Here is a 20,986-nt window from a genome sequence, read left to right as displayed (position 1 = left end):
TCTAATCATTGACATACGTGCGTGGTTTTCAATGCTTCAAAAAAAAAAGTCATTATGGGTTGAACAATGGTCAATATGATAAAATTAAGGATCAATTAAAGGTAAATGTATGAAGGTGACTATTTTGTGAAAAATATCTACAATTATATGCTAATAAAGCCACAACGATGACTAGGTCTAAATGAATACTTTAATTATGTTTACAAATTTATAATATATGTTATAAAAAAGACTTGTTAGAAAAGTGTGTATATTTAAATAGGGGTCATTATGTGTTCCACATATAATTTTTGCCACATGTGATCTTTTGGTTCGCAATAACGTTATTGTGGATAAGGTCTACGAAAGTCTTAATCATTAAAAAAAAAAAAATACGTGTAACTGTACAAGACGTAATAGACTGTCATTTGACACAAAGCCAACTAACAACTGAATATCTATACCGCTCAAAAGATAAATTATTCCATATCCTAAAAAGATGTATTTTATTCAAGATTGCCCTCATACAATGACAAGGCCTATCATCAAAAGATAATTTTTTTATTCTAATTTTTCTATTTTTGGTGAAGACACAAAAACTCTCAAACAAAAAAATACTAACTAATTAGCAACACTTTTGACTAAAAAAATACTAACGAATTAGTAAATACTCAAAACTTTTGATTAAGTCAACCGATAAAAGGTAACAACTAACAAGTTAATCAACATTCACTTAAACCCTCAATTATTTACCATTCTCTCTCTAGATTGTTTCTATCAAAAACCGTTTGTTTGGGTTCCTTCTCACTGTTGCCTCTGCTCTTTTATTTGATTGAAGATTACCGTTTTTCTCTCTCCTGCCAAGAGAGCAATCAGAAGCCATTGAAAAACCAAAACTTGGAGAAAATTGATTCATCTGAAAACTCAAAATTAACAGGTATGTTTTTCAATTCACACTCAAAAAACTACAAATTAGACTAGTGTGATTTTCGATTTTCTGTAATTAATGGTATAATTGTCAATGCACTTCCTATTAAAGCTAAAACTGACTCAATTATATAGTTTTTCTTTATAGATTGATAGCTTTTTTTACTTTATTGTATGTTTTTGCTTTCAATTTGTTTTGTATTATTTGAACTAAATGCATTTGATTAAAGTTGAATTTTTTAATTAGTCATTATATGTTTTGGCCAATGAGAATTGTACAATTGATTTTGTGGGAATTCGAATAGTATAACGTTAAAATTCTGTTGTATTGTTTTCATGTTTTGCTTTAGCAAAAGGGTGTTTTTTTAAAGAATTGAACATTCAATAATAACATCGAATGTTTTAAGAAGAATTTTACTGATACATTGAGTTTTCGTTCCTCAAAAGTTGGGTATATACTGATAGATGCAGTCAATAGTCGACTAATGTGCAAGTGTGATGTGAATATAATTTATGGTGGTTATTATCATTCTGTGATTATACATTATGGTTGTTGATATTATGATGTGGTTATAAATTATTTCTGGAGTCTTCGGTTAATATTACTGTCATGGATTTAAGTTGTTCTATATGAAAACTAGTCTTATGCATGTCAAAGCAAATAGAAATCACCTTGAAATTTGATAGAACTGGAGTATAATTTGGCCTCTTTATTGGTAAAGATGAGTTGGATTTTTTTTTACTTGAGGGTATATATGAATTATTTGTATTGATCTTGATGTAAAGAATTTTATATTTGATTCATGTTAAGTTGCAAATTGCAATAAACTGTTATTTATTTGAGATGTTTTTTTCTGAGATCACTGAAAGACAGATTTGAAAAAGAATTGAGTAATTAAAACAGAAATAATAGTTTTGATAGATAAGTCGAATATATGATGAATTTCTCGAACTTTTAAATAGCTACCCACCTCTTGTAAATATAGTCAATTGTTGTTTGCAGAAATAATGGATAACGTTACAAAGAAGGATTTGGGAAAGATCAATTGTTGGGTGCCAATAACTCCAGAAAAGCTGCCTGTTGCTGAGATTTCCAGTATCACCAGTGGTAGCATTTGCATCGATATGGTAACAACCTTCCCCAAAAATATATCAAGATTTAGCATCTTATTAACACACTTTCGATCTTAATTAGTGTATTCTAACTCGTCGCCGCTGTAGGACAAGATCGATCTGGATGGACTTTCTTGTACTGAAATTCTGGGGTTAGCTGATGCTGCAAGTGTAATCCAGCAAGAACAACTTCAAACGTCATCGCTGCCGCAGGACAAGATCGATCTGGATGGACTTTCTTGTACTGAAATTTTGGGGCTAGCTGATGCTGCAAGTGTAATCCAGCAAGAACAAGTTCAAACCCCAGCAGATGCTACTGGAATTAACTATCAGGTTGCTGCATCTGAACCTGCTTTGGGTGAGTATATACTAACACCTTCAACTATATATATTTGTAATGTGGTATATCTTATCTGGTGCATCTTTTTTCTTGCCTTTCAATTTGTTACTCGTTTAACCCATCTACTATTCAAGTGGTCAAACTTATAATTAAGGATATAATCATCATGTGATAAGCTTGGCTCAATAAAATTTAATATGTAATGAAAGATGTAAATGGTGCATTAAAGAGTGAGTAAGTGGTTGTTTGATATATAGGAAATTATGTAGGTAATAGAAATTTTCATGATTTTCAAATTTGGTTAGTTTCATGCGAATTTGAAATTCCCACAAAATGTAGGAATTTATTTACCTACCCTCCCCTTGATACATATATCCGATGAATTACAGCTTTTCTTATGAATACTAAACAATTTAGATTAATTCCTAGAAATTTCATAAGGGAGATTTCCCACATTGTAAATTCCTATGGGACTTTTATTCCCATTACGACCAAACAAGCACTAAGTGCATATAGCTCTGGACAACATAGATTATATGATAGTACATCAAGTTTCTTTTAGACCAACTAATTCTACACTTGTGAGGTTGAGGTGGGAAGTGATTTGAGGTGGTGTAATAGTGACATCACTTTCTACCTCGTATTCGTGAAATATCAAACCCCATGAGACTCATTTGAGGAATTCTTTCTATTCTCTCAAGTGAGCCCCTTTATTTTACCTAACAAAAACTAATTACTACACTTGTGGAGAAATTAAAATATGATTTTGTAGGCCAAACTTTGACGTAAAAGTTGACTAATGCAACACAAAGTTATCAGAATTTCGATTATTCTATGTAGAGACCAAAATCTTAATAATTCATGTGGTACCTTTTTTTTTTTTAATTATGACCTACATTACTTTATGCCATTCCATTAAAATTCCACTAATATTTGGTTAAGTGCTTCTGTATATTAATTGAAAACGGTGTACTCTATAACATAAAAAGGACCTAAGTCGCAATAAGATGTCAAATGAAAGTAATTATATATATTTTCGTTTGAGTGGTGTGACCAATTAAAGTAATTAATAAGCGAATTTTGGCAAACATTAACTACAATTATTTTTTTTATTTTTTTTTGAAAAACTAACTAATAACAAATGTTATTAAAAACTATCTTATAGGACACTTGAGGTTGTGAAACACGATCTTATACCTAAAAGTGAGATGTTGACCAGTTTTCCAGTATTGACCTTCCACATGTGGCTGACTTCAAAAGAAACCACATTTTCACTATTTTTCGTTAATTGTCCCTCATCTCGATTTTTAGTGGGATTCTTGTAGATTGAGATTTCTTTCAAAAATTAGAACAGGTGAAAAGTGATTTAGGAGGAATGAGAGAAAAGAAAGGAAAAAAAGGGTTTTTTTAAGTCACATAACATGCAAATGACGACGTCACCGCGTCAACAATGAATAATAGGTCAACCCCTTACGATTCGAAATAAGGTGGTGGTCCACAATCTAAAACAATTTATTAGGTAGTTGTTGATAATAATTTTTTCAAAAAATTAGTTTTATAGGTAGATTCTGACAAAATTCCCTTGTGTTAACAATAGTTGTGGCAAAAAGTGATCTCACTTGGAAAAATTGTTTCGGCCTGCTTATATGTGGAATTGCTAGTTTTGCACTTCCTTCATTTTCTTTCCTTCTATCATTTTGACTTTTGATATTACTCACAAATTCTATCTTACTATTTATATGTAAGAAAAGACATTATTATGTCGATCTTATCATATTTGTCTCAATATATATTTTTAAATATCAACCCTATATAGTATTTATTTATACCTAACTATAGATATTAATGCTCCAAGTTGCGAATTGAAAAATATACAAAAAACAAATAATATAACCAAAAAAATGAAGGAAAATTAAATATTTTCTTTTTTTGTTAAATACTACGTGTTTAATTATCATTTCAATTATACCTCTTTTTCCATGATTTGCCAAAGGGAAAATTGCCAATAACTACCTTTCCATTATCATCAACTTTGTCCCTTTTCCTTGCAAGGAATCATATTTTGCTCTCTACTTTAGTCTTAGAGGATGAAGACATATCTCTTTTAGATAACAAAGAAAAAAGCAATTAAAACTAATTTCAGGAAGTAATTGAGGGATGAAAGAGTTGTTAGAAAAAAAATCAAACAAAAACCCCCCAAAATTATAAGCCTTAATTTCTAAAATGAATGAATCTTATCTGGGAATAATTGTTAAACTTGGGACTAGCTCTAGAAGTGGCTAAATCAACTTGATAGAGTATTTTCTATCCTAGTTTAAGAAAATTGGGGAGAAGTTTTTAATTTTGGGATGATTTAATTTGATAAGAATGTGAAGAAGAAAGGGTTTTTTTTTTTAATGAAGTACTCCCTTTGTTTTTTTTTTATCATTCTCACTCTTTTGTGCGCATCTCTCAATATACGTCTTTGAACTTAAATATTTTTCATTATATATCAGTAAAAATTATAACGATTGAATATTAGTAAAGTACTAATATTGTCACAAACAAACAAGATTTAACTTGACTATATTTTTTCTTATAGATTGAAAAAACTAGAATATTTTTTCAAAGCTATATAGTATTAGTTTTCAATGAGAAAGACAAAAAAAATAGAGGGAGTATGTTTTGATTAAGATAAAACGAGGAAAGGTTTAGTTTTCATTGGTGGGCCCCACCCTAACTGGATGTTTGGATGGAATTCGTGAAGTGGCAGCGATTGTTTAGGTATTGGTACTTGGTAGTTAGAATTTAATTTTTTTAATTTTTTTTTACATCAAGCAAACATACAATCTATCTATATATATATATAAAACAAGGTTCATTTTGCTTACGTGTCAAGCCATCATTATTCAATGTTCACTTCGCCTACGTGTCACGCTACTACTACATCTGCCATGTGTCATCGCCAAATTCGACACTCTATTATATAAATGTTACATCAAAGATTCTGATGTCACATGGCGTGATAATTTCCTTCCAAAAAAAACTACCGTGAAATCAAACAATGATATTAGTGTGGGAAGTTTTAAACAACTGCCTATATTATAGCTGCAATCAAATATAATTGAATGTTTTTTATTTAAAATTTAAAATTCACCCACCAAGAATTGTTATTATAGTTGCGGAAAAATAAAGGTAAAAAATGTTATTATATAAGATGTTCATGTAATCACACCCTAATATAAACTGATTGTCCAGAAAATTAAAATGTGCATTAATCCTAATTTCAATCTCAATTCTAAATTTTCTAAATGACAGTTATATTACTAATATATTAAATAATTTTCACTAACTTTTAAAACTTAGAATCTTGATTTTTTCAATATAGTTTCTCACTCACTAACTGTAATAAATTAGAATATTTTCTATAGATTGGCATATTCACTATTTCATTTCAACCTCATGTTATTGTTTCAAATAATTTGAATCTTGATTCTTCTCACTCACTGTTATCAATTTTAGGAATTATATGACTCATTTTAGTATTATAATTATAAGATATCTAATTGCTAAAAACTACATGCAAACATACAATCATGGAAATTTCATCATAATAGTCAAAAATCATTTTTTTAAAATAAACTTACCAAATATTTCCAACCTATTGACCCATTTAGAAAATTTCTTCGAACTCCATTTCAATCCAACTCCTTCATAAGATTTGCGATTTTGCATGCGGTCTTTAAATCTTCTTCACTTTGTAGATCGAATGATGTACACCTTGGTTGCATTAAGGGATTATAGTAACCATGCTTCAAATGCAAAAAACATAAAGATAATCAAAGGCTTAATTTCTTCACAAAACCCACATGCGTGAGTTTTATAATTGTTGTTGTTGCAAAAATCGATGACTTGAGAAGATAACAATTCAAGATGTTGGAGTATAATTTTGATCGATAATTTGTGGCTTAAAGTATAAAAATGTAGCTACTTATAAATGAGAGATTGTAATTTGATTTGCTTGAAGCCTCTAGATTTTAGAAGATGAGTAGGCGTATTTTTTGGACTTAATTTTTGGAGGGTTTTGATGGAAAATCGAAGAGGAAGAAGAATGGCGGTTGGTAATGGATAATTGTTCATAAAGAAGTTTAATATACGGTACATAAATATAAGGAAGATGAAGAAAGAATCTATCTCATTTAAGTTCCCTGAATAATCTGAATACAAACCATAGTATAAGTTTGCTATAAAGTGTAACAACTTATAAAGCTTGATATAAAGAGTTGAAAATAAAGTCTGATATCTTATTGTATAAGTTGATATTAAGGTTATATAAAAACAAATACAATTTTTAAACATATTAATATGGTTTTATTTTTTGATGTATACATAACTAATTATCAGGTCAAAAAATTGGTTTTTCTTTTTTGATGCATAATGTACGTACTTGATATATGATGTATGCTTTTTGATATAGTTGAAGAATATTTTGTGGACTGTGCGACATAACAATAAGAAAAAAAATTATATTGTTAACTCATAAGAGCCCTTTATTAGATATATATTTAACAGTACGACCAATCATAATTTCAGTAGTAAAAATTATATAAGAGTTATTGACTTGGTGCTCGAAATCTAGATCTCAATTTATAAGGAATCTTAATGAAAGATATATAAATGAAATATATTGTCTATTTGATAAATTAACTCACATGTTTTTTTAAAAATGATGGAAAACGTAATCACTTTACTTTGATTAAATAATATTTAATACATAGGCTTAATTATAATATTTCGGTAAATATTTATGAACTTTACAACATATTTTTGGCGAAACTATCATAAAATCTTAAATTTATCATTCCCATGTAATTTGCAGGGGTCAAAAACCTATACTAAAATTTTTCGATCAAATTTATTAGTAGCATAAATTATGTCCACTCACACATGAGAACCATGGTATTAGGGGGCTATACTTTGTTTTTGTGTGTAAAGAAATTGATATAGACATTTAAAATTGACTATAAGGAACAATGGCATAAAATTACTGAGTTTAAAGTATCTATGAGACAAGTTTTACCGCTAAAAAGTTAGTTAAAGTTAAATAAATGACCTAAGCAGGTCCATTTTTTATAAGGCCCGTTCTAATAAAATAAGAACAATCATACTACTATTATAGATAATTCACAAGTCATAACTTCAGCACAAGGGTCGTAAGCCAGTTTTAAACTATTCTCATTACAAGTTCTAAATTTTTTAATCACAAGGCCATAATAAATATTTCAACCTAAAATTACGAGATACACCTCATTCACGAGTATGTTGGAATGTAAATATAGAAGTTTGAAATTGTTCTACAATACAATTCTAAAAATCGAAAAGAATATGGAAAAGAACAGGCCGGTCATATGGTGATTAAGAAATAAAAGGCAAATCAAGACAAAAAATGCCATATTTGTATAATTTTTTGAGTGTTTCTATTTATTAAATTAATTTTTTCACTTAGAAATTTAGAGATAACCTCATTCATTTGATGAAAATCATGCTATATAAACTTTGAGATTGTTTTTTAATACAATTTGGATAATCATATCATTAGAAAAATAAAAATTTGTAATAAGATAGTTTAATAAGAGAGATGAGTTGAGTGGGATTGCAGAAAGCAAGGAGTACTGAAAGTTGTTGCATGATTGAGTGACAGTAGTGCTACACATTGTGTTTTTATATGAGCCTTTGTATAAAACGATAGGCAGAACAAAAGCTTCTTCATTCAACTTTTTTTGTTTTAAGGAATATTTTTTGCAAAGCAAGTAATTATATTAATTAGAGCAACCAGTTACAACCTAAAACGAACTGAGAGAAAGTAAACCTTTGCTTAGCAAAAAAAAAAGTTGGTCGGTCACATGTTTTATCATGACATTAGCTACATCAATCACTGAACATACGGGTCATACGTCATTTATTTTTAATACACGATATGATTATGAAAACTTGAAATCAATTAGCTACTATTCAAATCATGATTTTAGGAGAAAATCACTAAAATCTTAAATTTATAAACAAAGTATTCCCCCACATTTTAATGTGTTTTTTTTGTTTTATTTACGTAATTATAAATGTATATATCACGATTACAATATTTTTAAAGTTTAAAATATTATAACAAATGATTTTTATATATATTAAATATAATTTTACATTGTATATTCTTTTAATCTTAAATACATGGATTCTAATAATCACGGATTCAATATATTTCGAATAAAAACAACTACTTAATATACAAAATGATGTTGTCGCACATTATACACGGCTCCAAACCATTTCTACATAAAACCTCCCGTGCATTTTTGCACGGGTGGAAAGCTAGTCTCTATTATATAAGGGAAGGGGGAGCAACGACGTCCTCTTTTGAAATGCCTATTTTGCCCCTCTTCCCATTCTAAATTACAAATTCACTTACAAATCAAAAGGGGCTTCAAACAAAAATACCAAAAATATAATTATAACAATCACTCACAAGTCAACTAAAATCATAAAATTGCATAATTTACGTTATGCAAATCACTAAAATGATGACACTTTATAAAAACTTAAAAATTCACTTACAAACTACCACCTATGAAAAAATTGACTTGAAATCAAAATGTCCACTTTCTTTACAATTTATGAAGTATTGTACTTAATTCAAAAATCAACTAAAAAATTATAATATTAGAAATCATAAATAAATTCAATAAAATTTCTATTTTTTTCATAGAATTTAATTGTAAAATTAAAAAAACAAAAAGAATGGTGAGAGACTTAAGTGACATAAACTAAACCAATCAAAATTTTTAATTGCAAAATGGTGAGCTACAATAATAAGAGCACCAACATCAATATAGCTTTTCAAGATTACTCTCCAACCATTTTTAACTTTATCCCTACTCAAGATGACCCCTTCAAAAATTGCTTAATATGCTCTCTTAATGCTATTGGAGGAGAGCATTTCTCCAAGTTCTCTCCATGGAGAGCAAACGGAGAGCACCAATCTCCTTGTAGAAGATCAATGTTGGTCCTCTAATACCAACCAATAAGAATGAACGGCACATAAGTGGTTTGTGAAACATAAGATTTAGCTTATAATCTCTTAATAGACTTCTCCTTCACTTTTGACATGGTCTCTAATAATGTTGTATACTTTTCAAAGAGGAATTTGAAAAAGAAATGGAAATAGGTATATATTAGTCCAATCTTATCATATTTGTAGTTATTGCTGGTATATAACAATCTTGTTGACAGGTATAGAGGAGAAGGTGAATGTTGATGTTCCACCAACCCCGTCGAAAAACAAAAGGCGAAGAGTTGGCTTAGAGGGAAACAAGAAGCCTGGTGAGAAACGTCAAAATAAGTATTACTGGGCGAAAATTGATGTTCAAAAGGTGCACACTCCCAAACCTAAAACTCCAAAACCAGTAACTCCCAAGCCAATTAGAAAGAAGGTCGTTAAAAAAGAGGTTAAAAGAGAACATGTTCCTATCTGTAAACGGGTTTTGGATTTTGAGGAACGTGGGGAGAAAGATTTCGAGGAACGTGGGGAGAAAGGGGAAACGAAAAACACTGAAAAACAACAAGCTGGCAATTTAAGTGTTTATCGAAGACTTCGATGTAAATGTCTCACTCAGTGTCGAAAGTTGGGGACGAATTTTGTAAAATCTTTCAAGAAGAGATCAAAGAGGAATAAGAAGTCGAGTTTTAAACAATTTGAAGGATTTAACCATACTTCCATCCTTCAAGATTTGCTTGATCGAATTGCTATTGTAAAAGGTAAATCAATAATGTTATTGTCTACACAAGTGAAGACTTTTGAAGAAGCAAAAGAGTCTTCAAAATGTATTCTGAGTATACTAGCTTCACCAATGAAGTTCAATAAGAAAAAGAGATCAGCGAAGAGATTGACTTCAACACTCAAGAAGCAAGCAATCATACCTGATCACACATTGCCTTGTTGTCTTCCTCCTATACTAGAGTCGTCTATCCCAGGTATGTTCTCTCATTATTTTAACTTTCTAAACAATATAAAGAATGCAATTATTTAGTACCTAAAATTTGATAGATAAATGGTTGCAGAGAATAAACAGGATAAGGTGGATCCAGAACTATGTCAAATTGGGAGTGGAGAACTACACGAAAGAGTTGTTTCTTCATCACGTTGCTCTACCTCAAATCGTCTTTCAAAGGGAGAAAACAAAGTAAAGGTTGCAAAGGAGCAGATGTCAAAGCGTACTTATAAACGCAAGGATAAACGTGAAAATTATTTGAGCAAGCTTGATGGTAATAATGTTGTTACTTTAAACTAAATCCTATATCATTAATACTATAGCTAAATTTATGATTTTGTTTCCTGTAGATTGGAATAATACATCATTGGAACAAATAATGGATGCGTTTGTTCAAGAATTTGAAGCTTTGCAACTTTACGATGACCCTAAGAAACTTGAAAGATGGAGTGTAATGTTGAGCGAGCCAAATATTCGAGATGATGGTTCTGAAATACCAGATGAAGAGAGCACTCGTTTTAGAGAAGAAAGAAATATTTTGCTTGCAAAGATTTATAGATTTATGTCTGAAATGACCAAATATCAAGGTAAATCCACTTTTAATACTCGAGCATATATGATGTCTATTAAAACATCTAAGAACTTGTGCTGATATCATATTGTAACATTTATGATAATGGCAGGGAGTAAGGAATTTGTGAAATGGAATGGTTCCGTATTGGATTCGATGGTTGGTGTTTTTCTCACACAAAATGTGTCTGATGTTTTGTCAAGGTAAGTATTTTGATTTTAATATAGTATTTGGAATTTGTAAATTAGCAAGTAAAGAGATAAAAAGTAAGGAGGAGAATGTTAAATAGAAGGGAAAATTAGGATTAATTAGGTCCTGAAATAACTTCGACATGTTGATATTAATGTGTATGTATAATCTTATGATTGTTGTAGTAACGATAAGAACTTTCTACATGCTGATGTTAATGTGTATGTATAATGTTATGATTGTTGTAGTAATGCATACATGGCATTAGCCTCACGATATCCTATAAAAGGAGGAAGCAATGAAGATGGAGGTGATGCAAAATTGAATAATGGCAACAACAATCTAGAGAGTGTGGGTAGTAACGTGATCATCGAGCATCCTTACGAAGAAGAAACGATTTCGGTTCTATATGAGGAGGAAATCATTTCAATTCCAATTGAAATAAATTCTTCTCCTGTTCTAGATAGAGAAGAAACAACTTCACCTGAAGAATTTGAAGAAGGAGGAGATTCGACTAAAGAATATGAAGTTGCGTTTAATGATATGATGCAATCACTACCTTTCCTACAAAAATATAAATTAGAAGATAAAAAAGTTGGAGATAAAACAAATAAGGTTAAGGTTGATTGGGAAGGCATTCGACTCCATTTTGTAGGGAAGAATAATAACTCTCAAAGGAATCCAGACACACACGATTCTGTAGATTGGGATGCAGTAAGGAAAGCTCCACTTGCGCATATTGCTATAACCATCAAGGAAAGGGGTCAAAATTGGATTATCGCAAGGAAAATTCAGGTATTATATATGTTAATTGCTTTTTTTAGGAGTATGTTGATAAAATTTAAATGATTGAGAATCAATTTAAGGTTTGTAATTTATTAAATGTAATAATTATTATTACAATTCTTTCTCATTATTACGATGAAAGAAAAAACAGTTAGTAAATTGTAAAATTTGAGAAAGAAAAAGAGTGAAAGCACGGAGGCTCATTTTATTTTGTTAGTAACCTTTGGTAGATTTTGTTAGTTGCAACTAAAATGTGATAATGTGATACAATCTTCCAAATGAGAGAAACTTAATGTTTTTTATTTCCCCATACATATAGAGGATGCTCAATCGACTAGTTCACCAACATGGAACTCTTGATGTTCAATGGTTACGTGATGCCCCACCTCAAGTAGCAAAGTAAGTTAAAAATGTACTAGTACTTTTATTATTTGAATTTCTATACACATATTGCAAATTAATATTTAAGGACCTTAATATTTTTTTCATTTGCAGGGCATATTTACTAAGCTTTTATGGACTTGGCTTAAAAAGTGTCGAATGCTTGCGGCTGTTAACACTTCACCACCATGGCTTCCCGGTAAGAATGGTCCATAACTGAGAATATCTACCTGTCAATAGTTTCTTTGAGGGTTTCCTTATCTATCGTCTAATATTTTATGGATTAGTCACATTTCTAATAATTATGGTAATTTTTCTGGTTTATCACTCTCAGGTTGATGTAAATATTGCTCGAACTGCAATACGTCTAGGTTGGGTTCCTCTCAAGCCATTGCCTCTAGGATTACCCTTTCATCTCCTTCAAAAGTAAGTATATATTTGTTTAACTACATTATGTTTCATACTTCACATTAAAATATGTTGTGTATATGTGGTAGTTTAACTTGAATATTTGTTTGCTGTAGGTACCCATTAGAAAATGAAATCCAGCAATATTTGTGGCCCAGATTGTGCCATATGAAGCAAGAATCATTGTATAGTTTCATTGTATCTCTCAATGCCAAGATTTTATAGAATGCTCTATTGAACTTAATTTATTTTGTTTTTGGTTAATAGGTATCAAATACATTATCAGATGATCACATTCGGAAAGGTAATTCTTATTTAGTGTATAAAGGGTTATTAGTTTTTTTAATGCAATTAACACAAAAGATGATATTCCATTGTAGGTTTTTTGTCTCAAGAAAAATCCGAACTGTAGAGCATGTCCACTCAAACAAAATTGCAAATATTACAAAAGCGTGGTAGACTGGTTCGTAGTCATTTCTATATTATAAATTAGATCAGAACACTATGTGATGCAGGGTCATTCTCCTCACCATTTAAAACATTATATATGAATTTATCCATTATTTGATTTGTTTTGAGTATTTACGGAAATATGATTAATATGATAACACTAAGGACGTTCTCGTCATACTACCTTATTAAACTTGATTGGAATGACTGTTGTTTTGATCTTATTTTTCAAGTGAAGAGAATGAAAACTAAATGAACTAACAATTTTTTTAATTGGGATTGCAGTACAAAAATGAAACATCCTCTTTTGTCGTGGACAAACAATAAGATGGTGAAATCAAAGAGGAATTCTAAGAAGATTAAGAATCTACCAAATCCTTTTAACATAAAAAAATCTTCTATACCTTTGCTTGGGACATCGAATTATGATTCATCTATTGTCGCGAATCTGTCTCCCATATATTGTAATACAAACCTACATATCTGGGAAGCAGATCATAATACCTCCTCCCAACAATGTAAATCTAACCCTATAATTGAGTTTCCAGCATCTCCAAAGAAAGCTGAAGAAAGAAACGAACCTGACATTGAAGATTTATTCAAAGATGATGATGTGAATGAGGTGGATGAAGAAGATTTTATAGTTATTAAGCTTGAAACACATTTGTTTGAACAAACATTGTCGAGTTCAGTTGAAGAGCATAATGTGTCTTCACACAGCGGTGGTTTGTCAAGAGCTTTAGTTAGTATATCTTCAGAGGATACCTCTATTCCTTTGCCTAAGCAAATTAATCCAGCTCGGTTGAGGACAGAACACCAAGTGTAAGTTGTTATGTTTATGCAAATTAAGTTTAATATATCATAAATTATTTTTTTTTGAAAGAATATATCATAAATTTTAATACTTTTAGTTAGTGTTAATACTAAATAATAATGTTTGTCTTGCAGATACGAATTGCCGTACAATCACTTGCTGCTCAAAGATGTAAGTCATTTTTCTAAATCTTTGATATCTTTTTTTTCCATGTATTATACATTTTTTGATGCAATTTTACTATATCGTTTCAGTTTGATAGGCAACAAGGACACATACCTTATCTTCTTGCCATATGGACACAAGGTAAGACATTGCAACTTTTTATTATATTATTATTTTGTTAACATTATACATATGTATCTATGAGACTCAACATTATGCATATATAATTGTTTTTATTACAGGTCAAAATGAGAAGATTGATGATAATCTGGAAGGGTGCTATGAGCATAGTGTCCCAGGAACAATTTTGGTAAGCATTGATAATAAGGAAAATTAATGGTATTTATCAAACTATAAATGACTTAATTTTAAAAATAAATTTTACAACAGATACCTGTTCGATCAGCAATGAGAGGATCATTTCCTCTCAATGGTACCTATTTTCAAGTTAACGAGGTAATTATTTTAACTTTGAACCAACTTCAAATTTTTATTTTATATAATAGTTCAAAATATTAATTTATATTTATCTTGAAAAACTTTATAGGTTTTTGCGGATGATGAAAGTAGTGAACATCCCATCAACGTTCCTACCAGTTTGATATGGATGCTAGAGAAACGAACTTTATATTGTGGTTCTGGCACATCATCAATATTTAGAGGTACCAACGAATATTTACATTTTTCTATATAAAAAGAAAAGATTTTATTACTAACTAGTAGTAATAGTCTTGTATAAGATTGTAAAGATACTAATTTTGCACCTCTTAAAATAGGTTTAACTGAAGACGAGATTCAACGTTGTTGTTGGCAAGGTACATATTTATATGTTATGTATTATTATAATTCGAGAAAATGTGAATAAAAGACAAATACAAATTTAGATTTAAAATATAAAAGTAGCAACGTGTGGAGCAAACGTTTATAACAAATATAAAGTTATGAACCCTGACATACTTCCTGTACTTCTCTCGAGAATTTGCTTTTTCATTAATAAACAATTAATTGAATATTGTGCATCGCTTAGATAAAATCTGGTGGAGCATTAACTCTCATAGTGGTTTACTTATGTTTTCATGTATATTTAGGTTAAGTTTGTTTTCATGTATATTTAGGTTATGTTTGCACAAGGAGTTTTAATAAAAAAACTCGGGCACCAAAGCCGTTACCGCTCAGATTTCATAATCGTCCACAAGTAAAGGGAAAACTGCAACAAGATGGAGATGATGAGGATTAGATGTAAATTCAGGTTTGTTGTATAGTAATTAGGGAGGCGATTCTGGTACACTTGTAAAAAAAAAAAATACGTAGGCTAATCACAAAATATCAGATGTAATTATGAAGTTGTATTATTGCTCTTAATTGGTATAATCTAAATGCTCATAATTATGAGCAGCTTTATGATATTGATCAACAATTGTAAGTGATGTTTTTTCTATGTTTGGCACTCTCTCGAGGGATACGCCTTAGGTACTTGAAAATTATAATATCAAGTATTACTAGGAAACGGCTTTTAATATGGTAGTATTAATATGTTAGTATAGATATAGATTTTTGGAGGGTAAAATGTAGCTTAAACAAAAATTATTTAAATTAAACACTGAGACGTTTTCTTTTGAGAAGTATACTTCTCGGCTTATGAGATTGATATAGTGTTCAAAATTTTCAAATAGATATAGCTGCCTATATGGTATAAATGGCTACAACATTTGACAGCTCAATCATTGGCTTTCATGAGCCTGACACGAGGGGGGAGGAGAAAGAAGATAAGGACATTTTTGTATGTTGTTTTCATAAATAACTGATGAATTGGATCTTATCATAATAACATAATTTGAATGAAGGTAGATAATGATCTGCATATAAAAATAATGGATAACGTCGCCAGTTTATTGTTTGTATTTCTCTATTATTTGCATGTCATACAATTGATAATTTTATTGTTTGTATTTCTCTATTATTTGCATGTTAACTTTTGAGAACTCAGAATTGAATGTGAGTGAGATTATGCTATTAAGGGTATACTATGGATTGATATTGTAATTAAATGAGTTAATTAAGAATAGTTCTCTTTATGATTAGTTGTATTGTTTTAGTTCGACATCACAAACTATGGCTCGGGCATACCTAACATTTCAAACTTTGACTAGTAGCCAAACATCACACTATTGATCTGAGTGCAGTATGTGTTATAAATGAGTACAGATTCGGAGATACCTTAAACCTTCCCATAACAACTTTTAGATTTCTTCGTGAAGAGGAGTTCTAGAGAGAGAAAGCTTGCGATTGGCTACTAGGCAACGCAAAAAAAGTATCTTCAACGTTATTTATGACACGCACTACAACCATGCCAATGTTTTGTGGTGTTCCGGCTAGCTACTAGCCATAGTTTGTGATGATGGGTGCATCCGAGCCATAGTTTGTGGTGTTGATGATAATTTTGTCTTTAATTTAAATTCTTTGTTACCGGTTCGATTAGGATGAAATTTTAAGGTTATTTCCCTTACAAATTGAAAATTAATTAGATTTATAAGTTTTAGTTGTGTTTGATCAGCAGTTTTCGGAAAGCGGAGCTATTATGTTGTGTTTACACCAATATGGTATGTGGCGATCGAAAATCAACACTTAACAATGATCAATATTAGAAAACGTTCATAGAGAATTGAAGCTGGTTAGGAAAGATAGAAGACAAACAACGATGTTTAATTACATATCAAACTGTTACACTTTGCCAGAATTAAAGCAAACACCCTTCTCTGTAAAAATACAAAGCTAACTAACAACAAACAAGGCTTAAAATGGCAAATATTAGGCACAATAATGGAGCTTACAAAAGTATTCATATTATCTAATAAGCTTTTAATTACTTTAGTAATGAAACAGCAACCATGAATTCTGCATTTGTTTCAAGAGCTTTCATTGAATCAGGCGGCAAACATATCTCAAGATCAATACTTCCTCCTCCTTCATATCCTGGGCAAGCACACACTACCCCTATAGCTTGGTTTTCCTGGTCCATTACGGACCGTGACTGGTTTTCCGAGCCCAAATTGATTGCCATACATGTCAAATCTTGGCGATTGCTCCATCGCTATAGTATTATAGTCATGCAGGTCTTTATGATGGTAACAGTAAGGAGAAACTAACCATTCTTTAACAAAATTGCGCACAACTTTGTCAGTGAGATTTGCCACTGACTGGTGCAACAAAGATGCTGCCCATCCTAGATTATTTTCAAGTAATTCACCAACTGTAGTTTTTGTAGTAATTGATTCAATACAGGTGCCATAATAATTTTGAGGTAAAGGCGGGTTTAATCTGTGCCTGTTATTTGCATACATGTAATTATAAAGAACAACATCATAAGATAGGTGGTTCTCTCGAATTATTGACCTCCAAACAAGTGCAGATAAGGCCTGAAAGGAAGAGATTTCCATTGTATCAAGATTGCTTTCGTTGTTTGCTTTCTCTTTTAACATTGCTATAGACTGAAACGAGAAATGGAAGACCTTCTCTCGAAGTTCAGGAGCTTCAAATCTGCTTAAAAATTCGTCAGGATGGCTAAAAGGAAGAGGGATGGGAAGTACACATCTGTTAGGAAACCAACAGTTGTGTATTGACAAATGTGAAATAGGAATTTTATTTCCGTTTGCTCTATGTATTTCGGACCATACGTTCCAAAAATGCCAATACGAAAGTTCCATCAGAAATAGCATGATTTATCGAACAGGCAACAAAGACCCCATCCAAGAGCTTAGTAACTTGAACCGATAACAAAGGTTTTTCGTGGCCGTCGTAGTTTACAGCCTCCTCGTTGTAGTAAAAAATGACCGAACTACCAAAGGAACATCGTGTGAAAAGACTAGAGAGTATATCGGAAACAGTGATATCTAAAGCCGAGGCATGGTGAAACCGAGCCCCAGGGCCTTTGTTGCAATCAACAAAGACACGACATTCGTGTTTGTTTTCGTCAAATTGTATGACAAGTTGACCAGCTAGTGGGTAGAAATGAACCAAGGTGTGTGAGAGATTCTTTAAGACTTTCAAGGAATGTAAGGATTGAAAATGCTGTCATATAAATGTGAAGGTTTGATGAAGAGGAGACCAACTTGGATGTAATGGAAAGAAAGCATGATTAAACCCAGAGGATCGGAGCTAAATGGTATGGCTTTTTTTTTTTTTTTTTCAACGGAGGTCATATTTTGGCTTCACAAAAGTTTCGGAAATCTGCTTAACTGTGGAAAATTCCATCTTTAATTTAGGGATGGTTATTCTTTTATTTTGTGATTTCTTCACTTCTACGAAGAGGAGAGGAGGGTAGTACTTTACACAGGTTTGAAATGGATCTTTCACCACCTTACTATAGTATTTTTTTTTTTTTTTGTGAAGAAGGATCTTTCAACCCTAAAATTTAGGTTGCATAGGGTGTGTTTATCCCTCATACTCAACCCCAAACTTCCAATTGTGTCATATCAGCTTTTCATTAATTTTTACCTACATTTTATTCTTTAGACTCACTTAAGATTCATTACAATTTTACCCTTATCCCTCATACTCTCTAGAAAAAGTTTAACATACTCCTCTGTTTCATTTTAATCTACACACTTTGACATTTTACACTATTCACAAATTGCACTTTGACCCTCGTTTGTGATTTATACGTGAATAAAAACATAGTCATGTGGGATCTTGTTAGATTCGTCTTAGTATGTATTTTATTAATATGTACTTTTTACAATTTTTACAAATACAAAACTAAAGATATATGTCCTCAAAGTTTTACATTGGCATGCGTGAAAAGTGTAAGTGTGTAGATTAAAATGAAACGAGGGAGTATTATTTTATATTTACTCTATTTTATTTTACATCATAAAATCATGTCATCAGAATATATATACTTTGAATATTTACTTAGAGATATAGGAGAATTTGGGAAAATGTAAAAAGAAAAATTACAAACAAAGGGTTATTTATAACAATTATTTTTATATATAAAAAAAAGAAACAAATTGTAGATTTTGATTTAGTCTCACGTAATTATAACATTGGTAGTATTCCCATATCTCACACTTCTTGGTTTATAAAAAAAAAAACAATTGCTTGCATGAGCGGATGAGCCCACAATAGATAAGTCTTTGATAGAGTCTTGAATTTCCAATCTCCATTCGAGACTCACATGAGTCTTTGCCAAAAATATAGCTGGTTTGCACTCAAAGCTCACCAAATTAAAGTTTGCACTCAAGATTCCTACTCCAGACTCCTACTCCAGACTACCGTTAATCACACCCTTAATCAAACCAGATTCATGAATGCAATATAAGTAGTTCATTTACCATCAACTCTAGTATAACTATATCTAGAGCATGGTACTCCCTCTCACGTTCTCTTTCATCATTTGCTCTTCACATGAGCACATAATACGTGGAATATATGAGAGGGTGATGATGCAAATTGTACATTATAAATCTAGTGAAGTAATGTGGATGCATCTAGCCAACCTAATTCGAAACTACTATTAAAAATATTGTTTGATTTTTGAATTTAGCCAATTCTAAAAATTAACAAGATTTTTAAAAGTTTAAATAACGCTAATCATGCTAAAGTGTTAGTTAAACAACTTTAAAAAGCTCTTAGAAAACCAATTTTGTTTTAGTTAACATGTTTTCTATTTTAGCAAGAAAATAATCTGATTTTTGAAGTAGCTTAGCTACCTGTGCTTAAGCACACACCTTACAAAGGCATGAGTATAAGATGCTTGGTTTTGGTCCAATTAGAAGCTTACCTAGTAAAGAGTAGCAGCTAGCTAGGTGTGAAGAATAGTTGAACTTATTCAGCTTTGGGCAGCAACAGTTTATCCTCCATATGTGGCCTATGATTGAAAAGCTTTTTAAATGTAGAATACCCTCCTATTGATTTGCTAATCTAGTTCATAGCCAACCAAAAGCGGTAGTCAAAAGAGATGGAGCTGTGCTTGAGAGTTTCTACTTTTAGCTGTATATTTATTTTTTTCCTTATCTTTATTGTATTTCTTATCTAGTAGAATGATATACGTTTTTTTGCATAACTTATATAAATAATTAGTTGTAAGCTCGTGTTCAGAGAAGCGCCAGCCGAAAAAGATGGAGTTGTGCGTGAGAGTTTCAACTTTTAATTAGCTGTACAGTTATCTTTTTTTCTTATCTTTATTGTATTTCTTATCCGTAGAATAGTGTAAGATTTTTGCACGACTTATATAAATAATTAATTGTAAGCTCGTGAAATTTCAGATTCAGATATTGAATTTTGGCAAAATTATAATCATTAGAAAACAAATGCGTTTTTTGTTCAAAACCGGCTTTGATTTTGTTTATCTTTCAAATCTTTGTTTAATTTGTGTGCTTGTCTTTCACAGGTTGAGAGCTAGACTTTAAAGTAGGTTGATTAGTGAGTTTTTCACTTCATTCATACCTTAGATTGGTGGCTCTTTGGTTGGAGAAAGTTGATGGCTCATTAATTGAATTGGTTTTATCTAAAATTTCAATTCTATTCATTTTTTACTTTTTTTTTTGCTCTCATTGCATAATAATATATGTACCGTGATGAACTAAAGCAACTGAATAGTTTATACTTCCTCCATTCCTATTTCATTACGACATTTTTAACTTCACGCTTACCAAATGCACAATTTACATGATTAAAATCTTTAGTTATGCATTTGCAAAAATCATAAAAATTAGATATTAATAAAATACACATTGAGACGAATACAACAATATCCCACATGACTACATTTCTCCATACATATGAAACAAAAAAGCTAGTTGTATGAATGATTGTGAATAGTGCAAAAAACTGGAAGTACT

At 30.9% G+C, this 20,986-nt stretch overlaps 1 protein-coding gene and 1 pseudogene across 1 annotated transcript; one reads left to right on the top strand and one right to left on the bottom strand.

Annotated features, from left to right (window-relative positions):
• The first annotated feature begins 705 nt into the window (after positions 1-705).
• LOC104892940 (protein ROS1C) lies at positions 706-15,582 on the top strand. Its single transcript, XM_010678968.4, has 22 exons — positions 706-916; positions 1,910-2,034; positions 2,128-2,377; positions 9,623-10,363; positions 10,451-10,654; positions 10,731-10,967; positions 11,064-11,154; positions 11,389-11,935; positions 12,246-12,325; positions 12,422-12,506; positions 12,642-12,733; positions 12,832-12,900; positions 12,983-13,019; positions 13,096-13,178; positions 13,451-13,987; positions 14,114-14,150; positions 14,234-14,285; positions 14,387-14,454; positions 14,535-14,600; positions 14,692-14,806; positions 14,921-14,959; positions 15,260-15,582. Exons 2-22 carry the CDS (start codon positions 1,915-1,917, stop codon positions 15,379-15,381), a joined length of 3,672 nt encoding a protein of 1,223 aa, XP_010677270.1. The 5' UTR covers positions 706-916; positions 1,910-1,914; the 3' UTR covers positions 15,382-15,582.
• Positions 15,583-16,795: 1,213 nt separating this feature from the next.
• LOC130591683 (uncharacterized acetyltransferase At3g50280-like) lies at positions 16,796-19,437 on the bottom strand (annotated as a pseudogene).
• Between the last annotated feature and the right edge of the window lie 1,549 nt (positions 19,438-20,986).

This window comes from Beta vulgaris, chromosome 5 (assembly GCF_026745355.1).
Source record: "Beta vulgaris subsp. vulgaris cultivar EL10 chromosome 5, EL10.2, whole genome shotgun sequence".
Classification (NCBI taxonomy): domain Eukaryota; kingdom Viridiplantae; phylum Streptophyta; class Magnoliopsida; order Caryophyllales; family Amaranthaceae; genus Beta; species Beta vulgaris.
This window is presented reverse-complemented; position numbering and strand designations above follow the sequence as displayed.